The 15612-nt window shown below is 47.5% G+C and overlaps 1 protein-coding gene across 2 annotated transcripts in view; it reads left to right on the plus strand.

Moving 5' to 3' along the window:
- Positions 1-13641, plus strand: part of MRI1 (methylthioribose-1-phosphate isomerase 1) — a 31244-nt gene extending 17603 nt beyond the window's left edge. For both annotated transcript variants that reach the window (XM_030196892.1, XM_030196891.1), the window contains one exon: positions 12660-13641. In XM_030196892.1, the coding sequence (XP_030052752.1) occupies positions 12660-12820 (161 nt within the window). In that variant the 3' untranslated portion in view covers positions 12821-13641. The remainder of the gene's footprint in view (positions 1-12659) is intronic.
- Positions 13642-15612: the final 1971 nt, after the last annotated feature.

Raw genomic sequence — 15612 nt, forward strand, 5'->3', positions numbered from 1 at the left:
CCACCATCTCGACCTCCCGATCATCTGGGTTCCACCAAGCTCAAAAAGGCTTGTGCGTGCTCCACTGTGGTGTAGATCTTCGTGTCCGTCTGATAGGTTACTCTTAATTTAGCTGGGTATTGTAATGCAAATCGAATTTTCATGGCAAAAAGCCTTGTACATATAGATGAAAATTTCCTCCTCTGCATCGCTACTGCTGCTGAATAGTCTTGGAAGCACAGAATTTTTTTATTTTCGTAGCGCAGCTCCTGGTCTTTTCTCAAGGCCTGCAGTATAGCTTCCTTATGCGCAAAATTTAATAAACAGCAAATCACCACTCGCAGGCGTGCAGTTTCTTGGTGCTTGGGGCCCACCCAATGGGCTCTTTCCACCCGGAGGGCACCTAGGTCTGCTGGGATTTGTAGTTGTTCTTGTAGTCTTTTCCAGGAACATCCGTAGGCTAATGCCTTCCAATGCCTCTGGCAGCCCCACTAATCTTAAATTGTTCCTCCGGGATCTATTTTGAAGAACTTCGAGCTTCTCTTCATTTCCTCTACCATGGTTTTAAGCTTTATATTTTCCTCCTCCATCTTTTGTACTCTGTCCTCCAGGGCTCCATGCCGCTGCTGAAATTCCGCCAGATCTTTATTGAGCTGCCCCAAATGCTCCTGGATCTGAGCTAACTTATCAATGAGACCCAGTCTTCTATCCAGCAACGGCTCGATGGCGCTCGTCACCCTCCGCTGCTACCTCCGCCACCCACGCCGAGCTTAAGGTGTTCGCGGCCGGGCTTGCCGGAGCAGCCATTTTGTCTTCGCCGACTCGCACCTTCTCCTCCCATCGGACACCTTTCGCCGCCATAAAGCCTCCAATTATTAGGTTTAAATGCTGCACCCTGAAGTCCCACGATGGCGACTTAAAAAGAAAAAGCTCGCTGTGAGTTTAATCTTGCCAATTTTGAGAGGTTAGCGTGTAAGCTGGCAGGAGCGAAGTTTTCAACAGCTGCTCCCGGTCATGGCGTCACGTGATCTCCCGGCTTCCTGCTTTTAATGTATCTAAAAAATTTTTTACTATGTATTTTCGCTTCTAACACTAACTTTTTTTCAAAGTCCTTTTTTGCCCTCCTTATCTCCGCTTTGCATTTGGCTTGGCATTCCTTATGTTTTATCTTATTATTTTCAGTTTGTTCTCTTCTCCATTTTCTGAAGGATTGTTTTTTGACTCTAATGGCTTCCTTTACCTTACTGTTTAGCCACGCCGGCTGACGTTTGGTCTTTTTTCCTCTTTTTCTAATACGTGGAATATATTTGTCCTGTACCTCTAGGATGTTTTTTCTCATTTTATCTTAATCTCCTTTTCTAAAGTTAAACGCTAATGTATTTGATTTCCTAAGTTCACTTACTTCAATGCCAATATCAAAACTGATCATATTATGATCATTGTTATCAAGCGCCCTCGCACCGTTACCCCCCACACCAGATCATGCGCTCCACTAAGGACTAAGTCTAGTATTTTTCCTTCTCTCGTCGGCTCCTGAACCAGCTGTTCCATGAAGCTGTCCTTGATTTCATCAAGAAATTTTATCCTCCTAGCATGTACCGATGTCTATAGTCGGATAATTGAAATCACCCATTATTATTACATTGCCCATTTTATTTGCTTAACTAATTTCCTTTGACATTGCTTCATCCGTCTGCTCGTCCTGGCCAGGCGGACGGTAGTACACTCCTATCACCATTTGTTTCCCCCTTTTCACGTGGAATTTCAATCCACAAAGATTCCAATAGGGGTTTTGTATCCTGCAATATTTGCAGCCTATCTGAGTCAAGGTTCTCATTAATATACATTGCTACCCCTCCTCCAATCCTATCTACCCTATCACTACGATATAATTTGTAGCCCGTTATGACTGTGTCCCACTGGTTATCTTCCTTCCACCAGGTCTCAGAGATGCCTATAATATCCAATTTTTCATTGTGTGTAATGTATTCCAGCTCTCCCATCTTATGTCTCAGGCTCCTTGCGTATAGACATTTCAATGCATGCTTGTTGCTCAGTTTTATTTTAAATCATTTTATTGTTGAGAACATCACCTGTACAGTTGTTCAGATAAAATCAAACAGGTCACACAGCATGTCAACTGCACTAACAATATCATCTGATAGTTTAAAATTTTTCTTTTTTATATCCCTTCCCCTTCCCACCCCTCCCCCCCCCCCCCCCCCCATCCAACACTCGCCCACAATCATATTGGATGGTCGTGCACAATGTTGAGGTAACCAAAGGAATACACCCCTCCTCATGGCTCGCCGCAAAGGGCCTTGGCTCTTATGGCCCCTTGCTCAGTGTTACTTCCTCTGACAGGGATCATCTTTGTCATCTTCAATTTTTGCATTATGTTAATTTGGACTCAGCCATAGCCATCAATGACAGAGCAGTTGTAGACATTATATAACCATACTTCATAATCATGTCCCTATAACCAGCTCTCAGTGGCAGAATATTCTGCTCCCGCAAAACAGCTGTTTATAGCCCGCTGATCCCTCCGATTTGTAAATACCAGTCTAACCCTCTCCCCTTTAATCCCTCCCTGTACACTCCCCCCAGCCCCTCTTCCCCCCCTCCCCCCCCCCCCCTAGGGAGTCACCATGATGTATCAATCAGCAATTCAAAATCCTGCTGCGTGCCACTGGGGTCAAAGAGTCCCAGAAGGGTGCCCACCGCTTGCAGAATGCATCACCTCTAGGCAAGGCTAGGTCTCCCACCCCCCTGCGCTCCAGTGCGCACAAAGAAATCATCCTGGACTTCCACTGTTGGAAAGTTGGGGGTTCTGCTACTATCCATTGGTGAAGTATAACTTTCTTGCCTATAAGGGTAGCTCTCCTCAAAAGGGTTTAAGCCCCACTGCTCCAGGTGTCTGCAGTTTAAAGAGATCAAATAACTGCGCGGCATGGGGCTTCCAGTTCACTCCCCAAATAACCGACACATGTCTGGCCACTCGCCTCCAAAAATCCAGGACACACGGGCACTGCCAGAACATGTGCCCAAGGCCCGCCGGGGAGTGAGCACACTTCGCACATGCGTCATCTGTCCGCATTGCCGCCCTCATTGCCCTATGTGGAGAAAAATACATGCGCATTACAAATTTGTAGAGAGTTTCTCTCAGCGTCACATTTTCTGTCACCCTGGGGATATTCAGCACACAAGTCTTTAACTGGTCTCCCCTAAGCCTCAGGGTTAACTCGTTATTCCAATGGGTTGCTAATTTTTCATAATCTACCTCACCCAACTGCTCTCTCAGCCGCGCATGGTAATATTTTAGGGGGACTGCCAATTGTGCATCTAGGGCAAACACCTCCAAGAGCTTTGTCCACACTTCTAGTTTCAGGGAGTCAGGGGGGATTGACCGGACATAATGACAGAGCTGATGCCAAGCCAAGAAGTCTCCCGCTCCCTCGCCAAATTCCAACCGCCAGGCCCCCAAAGTCTTCCTTTCGCCATCCTCTGAATAGAACTGATGCAAATAATGTGCCCCCCTGGCTCTCCAGGCCTCAAATTGAGCTGAGCTCGTGCCCGGTGGAAAATCAGGATTACCCTGTAACGGTAACAAAGGTGAGTACCTCGGCGAGAGCCCAAAAAGGCGACACACCCACCTCCAGGCCCGCCGCAATGGCAATAACAAAGCTGCATAAGGCTCAGGTACCTTATGTTCACATGGTTGGGCGTGTAACCACGCGCTAAAATGTATCGGTTGTAATAGACGCTGCTCTTCCTCCGAAAGGGTGAAATGATTCTTGCCTCTAAGCCAGTCGGATATATGCCTCATGTTCCCGGCGACAGACAACAACTTGACATTTAGTAAGCCCCAGCCCCCCTGGCCTCTAGGTCGATATAATTGCGCTGCCGCCATCCGTGACCGCTTCCCCTGCCAGATACAGCGTGCCACCAATCTAGTCACTAATCTTTCATCCTTCCTTGTGAGTAATATAGGCACCGTTTGCATGATATAAGTCCACTTAGGCACCAACACCATGTTATACAGTGCCACTCTACCCAGGCTCGACAGCGGCAGCGATTGCCAAACCCCGAGAGAGGTCTTCGTAATGGTACGCAGAGGCTCGACATTCAGCTCATAGAGTTGAGTCAGATCTCTTGGTATCCACACTCCCAAGTACTTTAATGGGCCCGACGTCCAAGATAGCGGAAACTCTCCCTCCCACCCAGTCCGTATATGGTCCTGTATCGGGAATGCTGCTGATTTTTGTAGGTTAAGAGCAAAGCCAGAGAAGTAACTAAACTCTTCAATTTCCCCGAGAAGGGCCGGGATCGACTGCCTGGGCTGTGTCAGGGTCACCAAAATATCATCTGCAAACGCTAATGTTTTCAGTGGGATTGCTGAAAGATTCACCCCCACAACGTCTACATTGCTCTGGATATACCTCAATAAAGGCTCCAGGTATAAAAGAAACAGTAAAGGGGACAGGGGACATCCCTGCCTTGTACCACAGGACACTTCAAAAGGGGCTGTACATGTTCCATTTACCACCAGAGACCCTCTTGGCTTTTCATAAAGCACTTCTACTGCCTCCGAAACATCCAGCAATCCCAATATGATCAGCACCGCAAACATATAGTTCCAACGCACTTTGTCGAATGCCTTTTCGGCATCTAAGCTGACCAAAAGCAACGGCTCGTTAACCACATGGCTCCGCGCAATGGCCAGACATACCTTCCTCACATTCACAGAGGAGTGACGCCCCCTGACAAATCCTACCTGCCCCTCTCCAATCAGCGAGGGCATATGTAACGCTAACCTGTCTGCTAAGACTCTGGCCAGGATCTTTAGGTCAACGTTTATCAGGGAAATCGGCCTGTAAGAACCAGGGAGGTCCACTGGTTTGCCTGGTTTAGGAATCAGCGAGATCAGTGCGTCATTGGAAAACCCAGGGAATGAGCCCTGTTGCAACGAAGCTTCAAAGAAATCGAGTAGCGGGACCGCAACTTGCGGGAACATACACTGAAAGAACTCGACCGAAAATCCATCTGGCCCCGGCGCCGTACCTCTCCTTAATGTCTTGACCACTCGCTGAATCTCATTCCCCCTTAGAGGCGCATTCAATTGAGCAATCACCGAGGCCGAGAGACGGGGAAGTCCCGAATTCTCAAGATATTCACTCATAGAGGGCCCCTCCTGAGGGCATGGCGACGCATACAAAGCCGCGTAATAATCATGAAACAACTGTGCTATCTTTGAGGTCTGAGTTTCCCTCCGTCCATTAGGGCCTATTAATGATGACACAAAGCGATTACCCCCCCAGGTTTTTGACAAGCCTCGCTAACAATCTACCTGATTTGTTCCAAACCGATGGAATCTAAAAGAACGGTAGAACAGATGTTTTTTAGTACGTTCATGGATTAGGGCATTTAAGCCACCAAGCCGATAGCATCTGTTCTCTAGTCTGTGCCGAGGGAGTTGCCATGTGAATCCGTTTGGCCTCTTGATATACCTTCTCTAACCGAACCAGTCCCTGCGAGAGACGCCTAGACCTCGCACACATGTATGCTATAATGTCCCCGCGCAACACAGCCTTAGCCGTTTCCCAGTATAATCTCGCGTCTGAAGTATGGCAGGCATTCGCGTCTGCAAACAGTGACCATTTTTTCTGGAGATAGTCCTTAAAATTCTCATCTTCCACCAGATAGGAGGGGAATCGCCACAACCGTCGTCTCAACCGCGCCTCTCCAAAATCCATGTCTACCCAAATGAGTGTGTGGTCCGAGATCTCCATCGGGCCAATCTCCGACTTTACTACCTGTGAGAAAATAGGTGCAGATACCAATATATAATCCAGTCTGGACCACGTGCCATGTGCCCGTGACAAATGCGTGTAATCACGCACGCTGGGATTGCACAACCGCCACGGGTCCACCAAGTTCAAGGCTTGACATAAATAAGGCAAACCCTTTCCTGCTCCCATCACCATCCCCACATTTGGGCCTGAGCGATCCTGTTGTGCATCCAGCACCTGGTTGAAATCACCTACTACCACCCAAGGCACCTCCGCATATTGTATTCCTAGGCGCACCAGGTGCTGGAAGAACGAATGGTCGTACACATTAGGACCATAAACATTTAAGAGGTAAAAATCTTGCCCCATAACATTCAGTCGCATCAAAATATATCGCCCATTCCTATCTCTTTCCACCACTTGAGCATGGCATTGTAAGCTTTTATGTATCAGTACAGCCACCCCCCCCTTTTACCCTTGGCTGATGCAAAAAAGCAGTCCCCCACCCAACGCTGTTTTAACTTTAGGTGCTCTGCATCAGAGAGTTTGGTCTCTTGTAGACAAGCCAGAGAAACATTGTGACGCTGGAGAGCAGTTAATATTTTTGTACGTTTAATGGGGGAGGTAATACCACACACGTTCCAAGAAATTAATCGTGGCAACGGTGACCTATCCAGGGTCCCTACTCATTGCTTTTATCCAGGTCCGTTCACTTATAGTGTTGGAGACTCCCAGGCGCCCAGCCCTCGCCCAGTAGTCCGCAACCCCAGGAATCTCCCAGGAGACCGCTCCCACCCCAGCTACACACTCATCAGTATACCATCCCCCATTGGACACCATGGGACTCCCCAGAATTAACCCCCCTCCCCCCCTCAGAACCCCCCCCCCCCCTCCCTCCCTTTCCCCTTCCACTCCCAGTTCCATTCTTCTCCATGCCTCCATAGAGAAGCCTGTTTGTGATCACGTAATGACACCTGGAGGATCCCATCCTCTCTTATAATTCTATACCACATACATTTTCCACCTTACACTCCCTTATCCTCTTACCTACTCACACCTTAACGGATCTCGACCATTATCCCACCACTTCTCCCCCTATCTTCCAGACTAAAACTCTTCCTCCCTGTTGCTTAACCCCCCTCCATAAACCACCCTCCCCATTCTTAAAACCATACTGCACAACCAAACATTAGCAGGTACATGCCTTAATTCACATATTTCTTTTGTATAAACTTTCAAATAACCTTGTACATCAAAGGGGTGAATGTTTAATAAAGAGAAAGCTTGGTCTTCTCCTCCAAGAGTTTAGTATCAACTGAGGGAGGGAGGGGGTGAGGAGGCAGGGTTTCAAAAGGCCCAGACCGGCTCTCAGCCTTGCTTACTGCCCGCTACCTCAATTCCCCACCCGCCCCCACTCCCCAAACAGTCCAGTATCGGAAACCATATTACAACAACTTGAACAAAAACACTTGAACAGGTATGGTTTAAATCTTTTCTGGTCAGACATCTAACCCCTTTACCACCAACTCTTCAAGGTAGTTTGTTCCTCCACGATCTCTCCCGGCTGTCTCGGCCTCACCCCACTTGTTCATCTGCCACGTGCTGCTCAGGAACTCCATTGAGCCAGGCCATCGCGCTCCCTGGTGTGTCGTGGGTACGCCACTGGCCATTATGCCACACTTTCAAAACTGCGGGATAGCGGACTTGAAATTTATATTTCCTCTCGATCAAACGAGAACAGACTTCAGAGTACTGGCGGCGCTTTGCCGCCAGCGCTGCAGAATAATCTTGGTATACCCGCACTTGTACTCCCTCATAGGCAACCTCTTCCTTGTGTTGCCGGTAATGTTGAAGGAATACATCTTTCTGGGCTGAGTTAAGGAACTTGACAATCACTATTCTCGGGCGTCCTTCTCCGGTTCGAGCAGCTCCTAACCGATGTGCACGCTCAAGCTTCACCGGGTCTGGTTCTTCTTCCCGCGCTACCATCGGGCTCATCCAGCGTTCCAAGACCCGGCGCAAAGATCTTTCGGGCACTGCTTCCGGAATGCCTAGTAGTCGAAGATTATCCCGGCGGGACCTGTTTTCAAGATCCTCTAGCTTGTTTTGTTGGTCCACCACCAGCTCTCGCAAGCGCGTCAGTTCTACACCATTCCCCTGCGCGCCATCTTCTATATCTGACACTCGGCACTCCAATTCGCCGGTTCTCCGGGTTAATTCCGCCGTTATTTGGGAGATCCCCGCCAGCTGCTCCGACAGCTGTTGTAGTCGCGGTTCCAGGGCAAGCACTACCGCTTTGGTAAGTTCCGTGATCGCTGCTTCCGTGCAGGTAAGCTGCGGGGCCTGTCCCTGGTCCGCCATTTTGTCTTCAGCAGTTCTGGAGCGTTCCGACCCTTTTTTTTGCTGATTTTGCGGCCATCCTACTCTTTGGCGTAAGGTATTTGTCCATAAGACCCACCACTGCACTACCGAGCCAAACTGCAGGTTAAATGTGGATTTTTAATGGCGATGTCAAAGGATGAGGATTGGGACCCTCGAGCAGGAGGCAAAACACGTCTGTCTCCTCTCACTGCATCACGTGATCCCCTTGTTGCTCAGTTTTATGTCACGTTTAATACATGGCATTATTAATATGTTATCTTCTGTCTGGTTGTTATTAATTTTACTTAAGGCCATCTGATCCACTACGGTCTCTTTGACATCCTTACTTACAAGGATCCTTTTCTTTCCTGTTTGGGTGATATCCTCAAAAGATACTTTATCCTGAACCATCTGCTTTTGAGCGACTGTCGGCCTTCCCCCCCGTTTCTAGTTTAAAAGCTGTTCTAGTTCCTTTTTAAATGTTGATGCCAACAGCCTGGTCCCACCCTGGTTAAGGTGAAGCCCATCAGATCGGAATAGGCGCTCCCTTCCCCCAGAATGCTGCCCAGTTCCTGACAAATCCAAAACCCTCATCCGCGCATTGAGACTCCGGATCTCTGCCTGTCGCTTGGGCCCTGCATGTGCAACAGGTAGAGCAAACTAGATCCCTGCTGGAATCCTATCTATCTGTTAAGGTATGTTACTCAGCACACTCGTAAGGTGATTGATTTGAAGAAAGTTGCACATGAGCTCAGAGAGATGGTTACATATTATCTCAGCTAGGGTAGGAGTGGATAAACACGTCCTGCTGCAATATATGCAGCCCGAGTTACTCCTTGTGTGTGTGAGTGAGACTAATGAGTTAGTTACTTCTTCCATTAAAGGCCTGGTTGAAGAGCCAAGCTTTCACCCGCTTCCTGAAGTAGAAATAGTCTTGTGTTAAGCACAGCCTTTCAGGCAGTGCATTCCAGAGTATGGGGGCTACTCCGGAGAAGGCTCGCTAGCGGGTTTCACATCATGTAATGTCTTTTGGAGAGGTTGTGGTTAGTGAAAGACCTTGGGAGGACCTTAATGTCATTGGCGGTGTGTGGAGGATCAGCCTATTCAGGTACTCGGGGCCATTTCATTTCAGGGCCTTGAAGATCAGACATAGAGTTTTAAATGTAGCCCTGTATTGTACTAGTAGCCAATGAAGCTTTTGCAAAAATGGTGTGATGTGGTCACTTCACTTTCAACCTTCCATGAGTCTTGCTGCTGCATTCTGAATCAACTTGAGCTGGTGCAGGCCCTTTGTCATCAGACCATTGTATAGTGCATTGCAGTAATTCGGTCTTTGTTATCATGGCATGCACAACTGGGATAAGATTTACCTTCTCGATGTAAGGAGACAGGCAGTGTAGTTGTTGCAAATAGTAGAAGCAGCTTTTGAAGGTTGCTTGGATTTGGGGAATCAGAGTAAGTGTTATTCCAAGGTTCCTGCCTTGTGATTTGAGGGGGAGTTCATACTTCCCAAAAGGGATTTTGATGTCAGGTATGTATCCGCTTGTGTTAGGGACCCAGAGAAGCTCAGTTTTACTTGGGTTCAGGCAAAGTTTGTTGTGTTTAGCCCATTCCTGATTTGACATTAGACAGGTAATAAGTTTATTAAAGGCTGTAGGTAAGTCAGGTTCAATGGGTTTGAGTAGCTGCACATCATCCACATAGTTGTAGAACTGAGTGTCCATTGACCGAATCAGCTCAGCTAGTGGCTTGAGGTAGATATTGAACAGAATAGGTGACAGTATCGATCCTTGTGTTAACCCGCAGGTCAGTGTCCATGGTAGTGATGAGTTGCTGGCAAACATTATGGATTGTTGCCTGTCTGATAGATAGGATCTGAACCAAGCAAGTACTGTTCCATTGATACCTGTTTCTCTCAGTCGTGCTAGCAAGATATCATGATCCACAGTGTCAGAAGCTGCTGAGAAATCTAGCAGTACTAACATCGAGGCGAATCCCTTGTCTCGGTTTCTGTGAAGATCATCTAGCAGGGATACGAGGACCGTTTCTGTTCCATAACCGGATCTGAATCCAGATTGACATGGATCTAGCCAGTTACTCTTTTCTAGCCAATCGTTAAGTTGAACACAGACTGTTCGTTCTATGAGTTTCCCTAGAAACGGGATGTTGGATACTGGCCTGTAACTTTCAAGTTTGTCCTGGTCAAGGTTCTTTTTCTTTAGCCGAGGTGAACCACTGCCCTTTTTAATGCTGTTGGTAGTTGCCCATTAGAAAGAGAGGTGTTCACAAATTTTTGGCACCTTCTATGAGGCCCATACTTCCATACTTGCCTGCTGTACTATCTTTGGTGGGCAGGGATCGAGGGAGCAGGTAGTTGGTTGAAGGTGTCTTAGGATTTTGTCAAGACTCTCCTCTGTTATTAGGTTAAAAGTGTCCCATTTGCCTCTGTTAGGAAGGGGAGATGGGTGACTACAGCTACGTACAGTAATTAGGATGGTGTTGCACCGTGGATCTATGTGAAGGCAGTATGGTACTCTGTTTATTTTCCATTCTTTTCCTAATCATTCTTAACATTCAGTTTTCTTTTTGACTTCTGCTACAGACTGAGCTGAGGATTTTATTGTCCATAATGACTCCAAAATCCCTTTCTTGGGTGGGGCACTCCTGCTAGGATGTTTCTTCTCTGAGTGCCTCACTTTGCAGTTGTCTGCATTAATGTCTTTGGGCATCCAAATAGCAAGTCTTCCAAGGTCCTCTTGCAGTTCCTTGCAATCCACTTGTCATTTGATGTACTTACTTTTTCCAAATTGTTTATAGATATGCTAAAAAAAACCATCTGATCCAGTACAGATCCCTGAGGCATGCCACTCTTCACCTTCTCCACTGAGAGGTAGTTACCAGTCCACAATAAGACATTGCCTGCAGGTCCAGGACTATAATGATGAGTCTGAATGAGGGATTTTGACAGAGAGGATTTTTTTTGTTTGTTTTTTTAAATCTAGATACCACCATGACTGACTCACACACTTAAAAATATATCAGATTTGTAGGGCAAAACCTCCTTTTGCTAAATCCATGTTGGCTCTGCACATTAATCTTTCTAGATGGTCTCTAATAATGTATTTTAGAAGAGCTTCTACCATTTTTTCCAGCAACAGTCAGGTTTCACTAGTATATAGTTCCCTGGATCACTGCTGCAGCCCAGGAGTTCTCAACACAGTCCTTGGGACACACCTAGCCAGTCAGGGTTTTGGAACATCCACAGTGACTATACATGAGATAGTTGGATACATTTCTCTTGTATGCAAATCTCTTATGCATGTTCATTGTGGATATTTTGAAAGTCTGGCTGGCTAGGTGTGTCTGAAGACTGATTAGTGCTCTATTCACCACCAGCACCCCTCCATTTTTTTTATTAATGTTTCCTTTTTTGTTTTGATGGCATTATGTTGGCCACCCTCCCATCTTCAGGCACTGCAGTTGATTTTGATGATGGGTTACAGATTACTAGTAGTAGGTCCACAGTTTCGATTTTTTAATTCTTTTAGAATTTTGAGATTTTACCTTCTGGTCCTGGTGATTTGTTACTCTTCAGTTTGTTGTATTGCATATTCCTGGTTCACTGTGATTTGTTTCAGTTCCTCTGAATCATCACTTTAGAGATTGAGAGAATATTTCTCGTGTGGGTATCTTCCCAATACTAAGCAAATAATTCCTTTAGTTTTTCTGCTATGATAGATATTGTGTTCTGTGAGTAGGGCCGCCGAGAGGGCGTGGCAGGGGGGACAAAATTCCCGGGGCCTGGCACCGCAGTCCCCTCCACCTGCCCCCCTCCGTCCACGGCCGGGCCCGCCTGAATTCAAATCATAGCGCCTCACCTCAACCTCGCTCCGTGTGAAAGAAGCACAGCAGCAGCAGTCTGCAGATCGCCTCCCTTCAGGCCTTCCCTCCCTGTGTCCCGCCCTCGAGGGGGGCAGGGGGCCCTGGAGACGGCCTTGCCCCAAGCCCGGCCCAGTCTCTCGGCGGCCCTGTCTGTGAGTGCCTGTTTACTCCTCCATCATCTAAGTGCTCCAGCTGCCTCTTTCACAGTCTTCTTGCTTCAAAAATACTTGGAAAAAGATTTTGTTTGGGGTGTTTGCCTGTTTGGCAAGCTTCTTTTACACTTTATTAATGCTTCACACGTAACATTGGATGCCTTTATGCTTTCTCATGTGTTTTCTGAACCATGGCATTAATGACACTATGAGGCGTATTTTCAAAGCATTTAGCCTTCCAAAGTTCCATAGAAACCTGTGGAACTTTGGAAGGCTAAGTGCTTTGAAAATATGCCTCTATGTCTATTGATTGCTATAAACTCTATATTTTGAATTAATAAAGTGTATTTTGTTAAAATATAGTAAATTGTATTACCAGAGAGTTACAGGGTGTCTGCCCACCAGCAGCATACTCATTCACTGGGAAGCACTTTTTTTTTTTTTTTTTTTTGGACAGGGCATGGGCAGCTGTGTGATCTTTCTTATTTCTTCTCAGGTATTGGGGTATGGAATCCTGCTTTTGATGTTACCCCCTGTGACCTCATCACGGGAGGAATTATCACTGAATTTGGAGTCTTTGCCCCCCAAGAGCTGCAGGCAGCACTCACCAAGGTGATGAAAGAAAAAAAGTGGCAGAAGAATGAAGCATGTGTCTGACTGTCTACAAACAAGTTTCTCCCACTGCCCTTTGGACATGGCAGTGCCAGACTCATTTCAACTGCTGCCAGAGGCACAATGGCATTTCACTAGTTTCAGCGCCAGGACTAGTCTTTGTGTACTGTACACTGGACCTCTTTATCCTGCTTATCCGTGGAAAACAACAAAGACCAGATAAATTAGTGTTATAATAATATACCACCAAGAATTGGAAAGTTCTAGAAGCAAAGAATTTTGGATATATTGTGTTGGGTTATTATAATAATATAGTCATACTTTTCATAAAGTTTCAACAAGGATCAATTATCTAACATGTTTTGGCCAACACCTGCAACAGATCTCTTACTTGAAACCAGTAATATGCTGAAAACCAGACAAACCAAAAGCCCACTTTGGGCTCAGTGCCCCAAAGGAAGTGTGTGCTCAGAATGGTACCTTGCCACATCCCCTTAATCTTTAATTTTACTGCAAAGACCAGTCAATTGCCGATGGAGGAATAAGTCTGTCTGATTGTGCAGCCAGCTAATATCACTGACAATGCTGTAAAACCACATCACTCTGCTTTTTACAAAGAACAAAACCTGTTGCTCTTAACTTAATGAAATAGTGGACTTTTGTTTGCCTCTGTTTCAGCATCTTGTTCGTTTTCAGGTAAGACCTCTGAGGCCAGTGTTGGGCAGTTGACCCATATTGGACCTTTTAGAATGTTGTTTTTTTAACGTTTATTTGTAATTTTATTGAAATAATCTGCATTTAAATATTACAGCATCGGAACCATCCGCATGTAAGTTCAAGTGATAAACATAGAAAATTGTCAAACATAAGCATTTCTTATCTCATAATTTTACCCCCTCCCCATCTCCCCCTCCTTCCCCTTCTAAGGTTTTTGTGGCGCAGTTCCAGAGCGAGATGACCAAGCAACATATGGGTCCCAGATATGGTGATAAGCTATTATATTGCCTGAACGCATCGTTGTGAGTTTAGACATGAATATAGTCCAGCTTGCGCAGTATTGCAGATATATCAGGCAGGGATTGTTGCTTCCAAGCTGCCGCCAGCACTAGTCTGCTAGCCACAAACACCTGTGTGGCCAGCCAATGCATATTCCATATCATCATGCTGATCAATCCATAGACTGGTGGGTTGTGTCCATCTACCAGCAGGTGGAGATAGAGAGCAATCCTTTTGCCTCCCTATATGTGGTCATGTGCTGCCGGAAACTCCTCAGTATGTTCTCTATCTCAGCAGGTGGTGGTCACACACAGCAGCAGCTCTGGCTAGGTCTCCAAGCCTAATCCTTAGGTTTTGTTGAGTACCTGGGGTTGAGGGCTCTTCTTGAGCAAGTGCAAACCTGGTGGCGCCAGGTCCCTCCTTTTCTCCCCCCTCCCGCTGGCTCTGTTAAAAAAAAAAAAAAAAAATTTTTGGACGTCCTTAAAGGCGTTTATTTCGACGTTTATTTAAATGTTTATTGCAGCTACTCACTGGGACACCAGGTCATTACAGCTCGGAGCGAGAAGCAGGTAATTTTTACCTTTTTATAGCGGGCAGGGGGTTCCCCGATCGATCTCCACGTGGCCTATGGCGTCGGAGGGCGAGGGCGCGAAGAATCGCTCCCCGGACCGCGTGTGCGCTTCTAGCGGGGATGCGGGGGTCTTAAAGTCTGATTCGCCCTTGTTGGGTGTCAGTTCGGAGGCCGGTCAGTGTCCCGGGTCTTCCTCCGGTGTGGCGGTTTTTCCCGCCATAAACGCCCATCCCCGCTGCTCGCCTCCGCCATCTTGGCCGGCCACTCTGCTCGGACGGCTTCTTCTTGGGCCGCCCTTGAGCTGGGAGACGTTAATGCCTTGGCCGCCCTTGATTTGGGCGACGGCAAAAAAGCGGCTAAAGTTAAGCGCCGTTCTTCCCGCGCGGCTCCTTCGCGGAGTGTTGCGCCGGACGCCATCTTGGATGCGCAGCATGTTTCTCCCCCGCTCTTGCGAGCGCTGGTTGAGGGTGCGTCTAGGGCTGTGGCCCAGGCTGCTGAAGTGCACAGTCTGGGGGGTTTCTCCCCCGAGTTTATTTTGCTGCTGCATCAGGCCTTCCTTATGCAAAATGCTGCCCCTTCTCCCTTGTCCGATACAGGGGTTGAGGCCCCCGGAAGTAAACGCCCTCGGGTGGATTCCCAGGCCTTAGAGGACTCTGTTTCCTCTGATGTAGATGAGGGCAGCGTATCTGAGTTCTCCCAACGGTCCTTTGGGGATTCCTTGGAGGAGACGGATTCCTGCTCGGATGGAGCGGATGACCCCTCTGCAGCGCGGATTTTTCGCTCAGAGGATTTGCCCAACCTGTTAGTGCAGGCCATGAGCATTTTGAAGATTTCCTCTCCAGAGGACGTCTCTCCCTCAGCCCCTGTTGGCTCCGCCATTATGCTGGGGACGAAGCGCCCGCCTAGAACCTTCCACGTGCATGATGCCATGCACACCTTAATTTCGGCTCAATGGGATGTCCCGGAAGCGAGCCTCAAAGTGGCTAGGGCTATGTCCCGCCTCTATCCTTTGCCTGAAAGTGAACGGGAGGCCTTTCTTTGGCCTACCGTGGATTCTTTAATCACTGCGGTGACTAAGAAAACGGCGTTGCCGGTGGAAGGTGGCACGGCCCTAAAGGACGCCCAAGACAGAAGATTGGAGGCGGCCTTAAGGTCGTCCTTCGAGGCGGCTGCCTTAAGTTTGCAGGCCTCAGTTTGCGGCTCCTATGTGGCCAGGGCGTGCCTCACGATTGTGCAGCGGGCTTCCCCCTCGGATCCTTCCTTGAGGGCT

Source organism: Microcaecilia unicolor, chromosome 3, assembly GCF_901765095.1.
Source record: "Microcaecilia unicolor chromosome 3, aMicUni1.1, whole genome shotgun sequence".
NCBI lineage: Eukaryota > Metazoa > Chordata > Amphibia > Gymnophiona > Siphonopidae > Microcaecilia > Microcaecilia unicolor.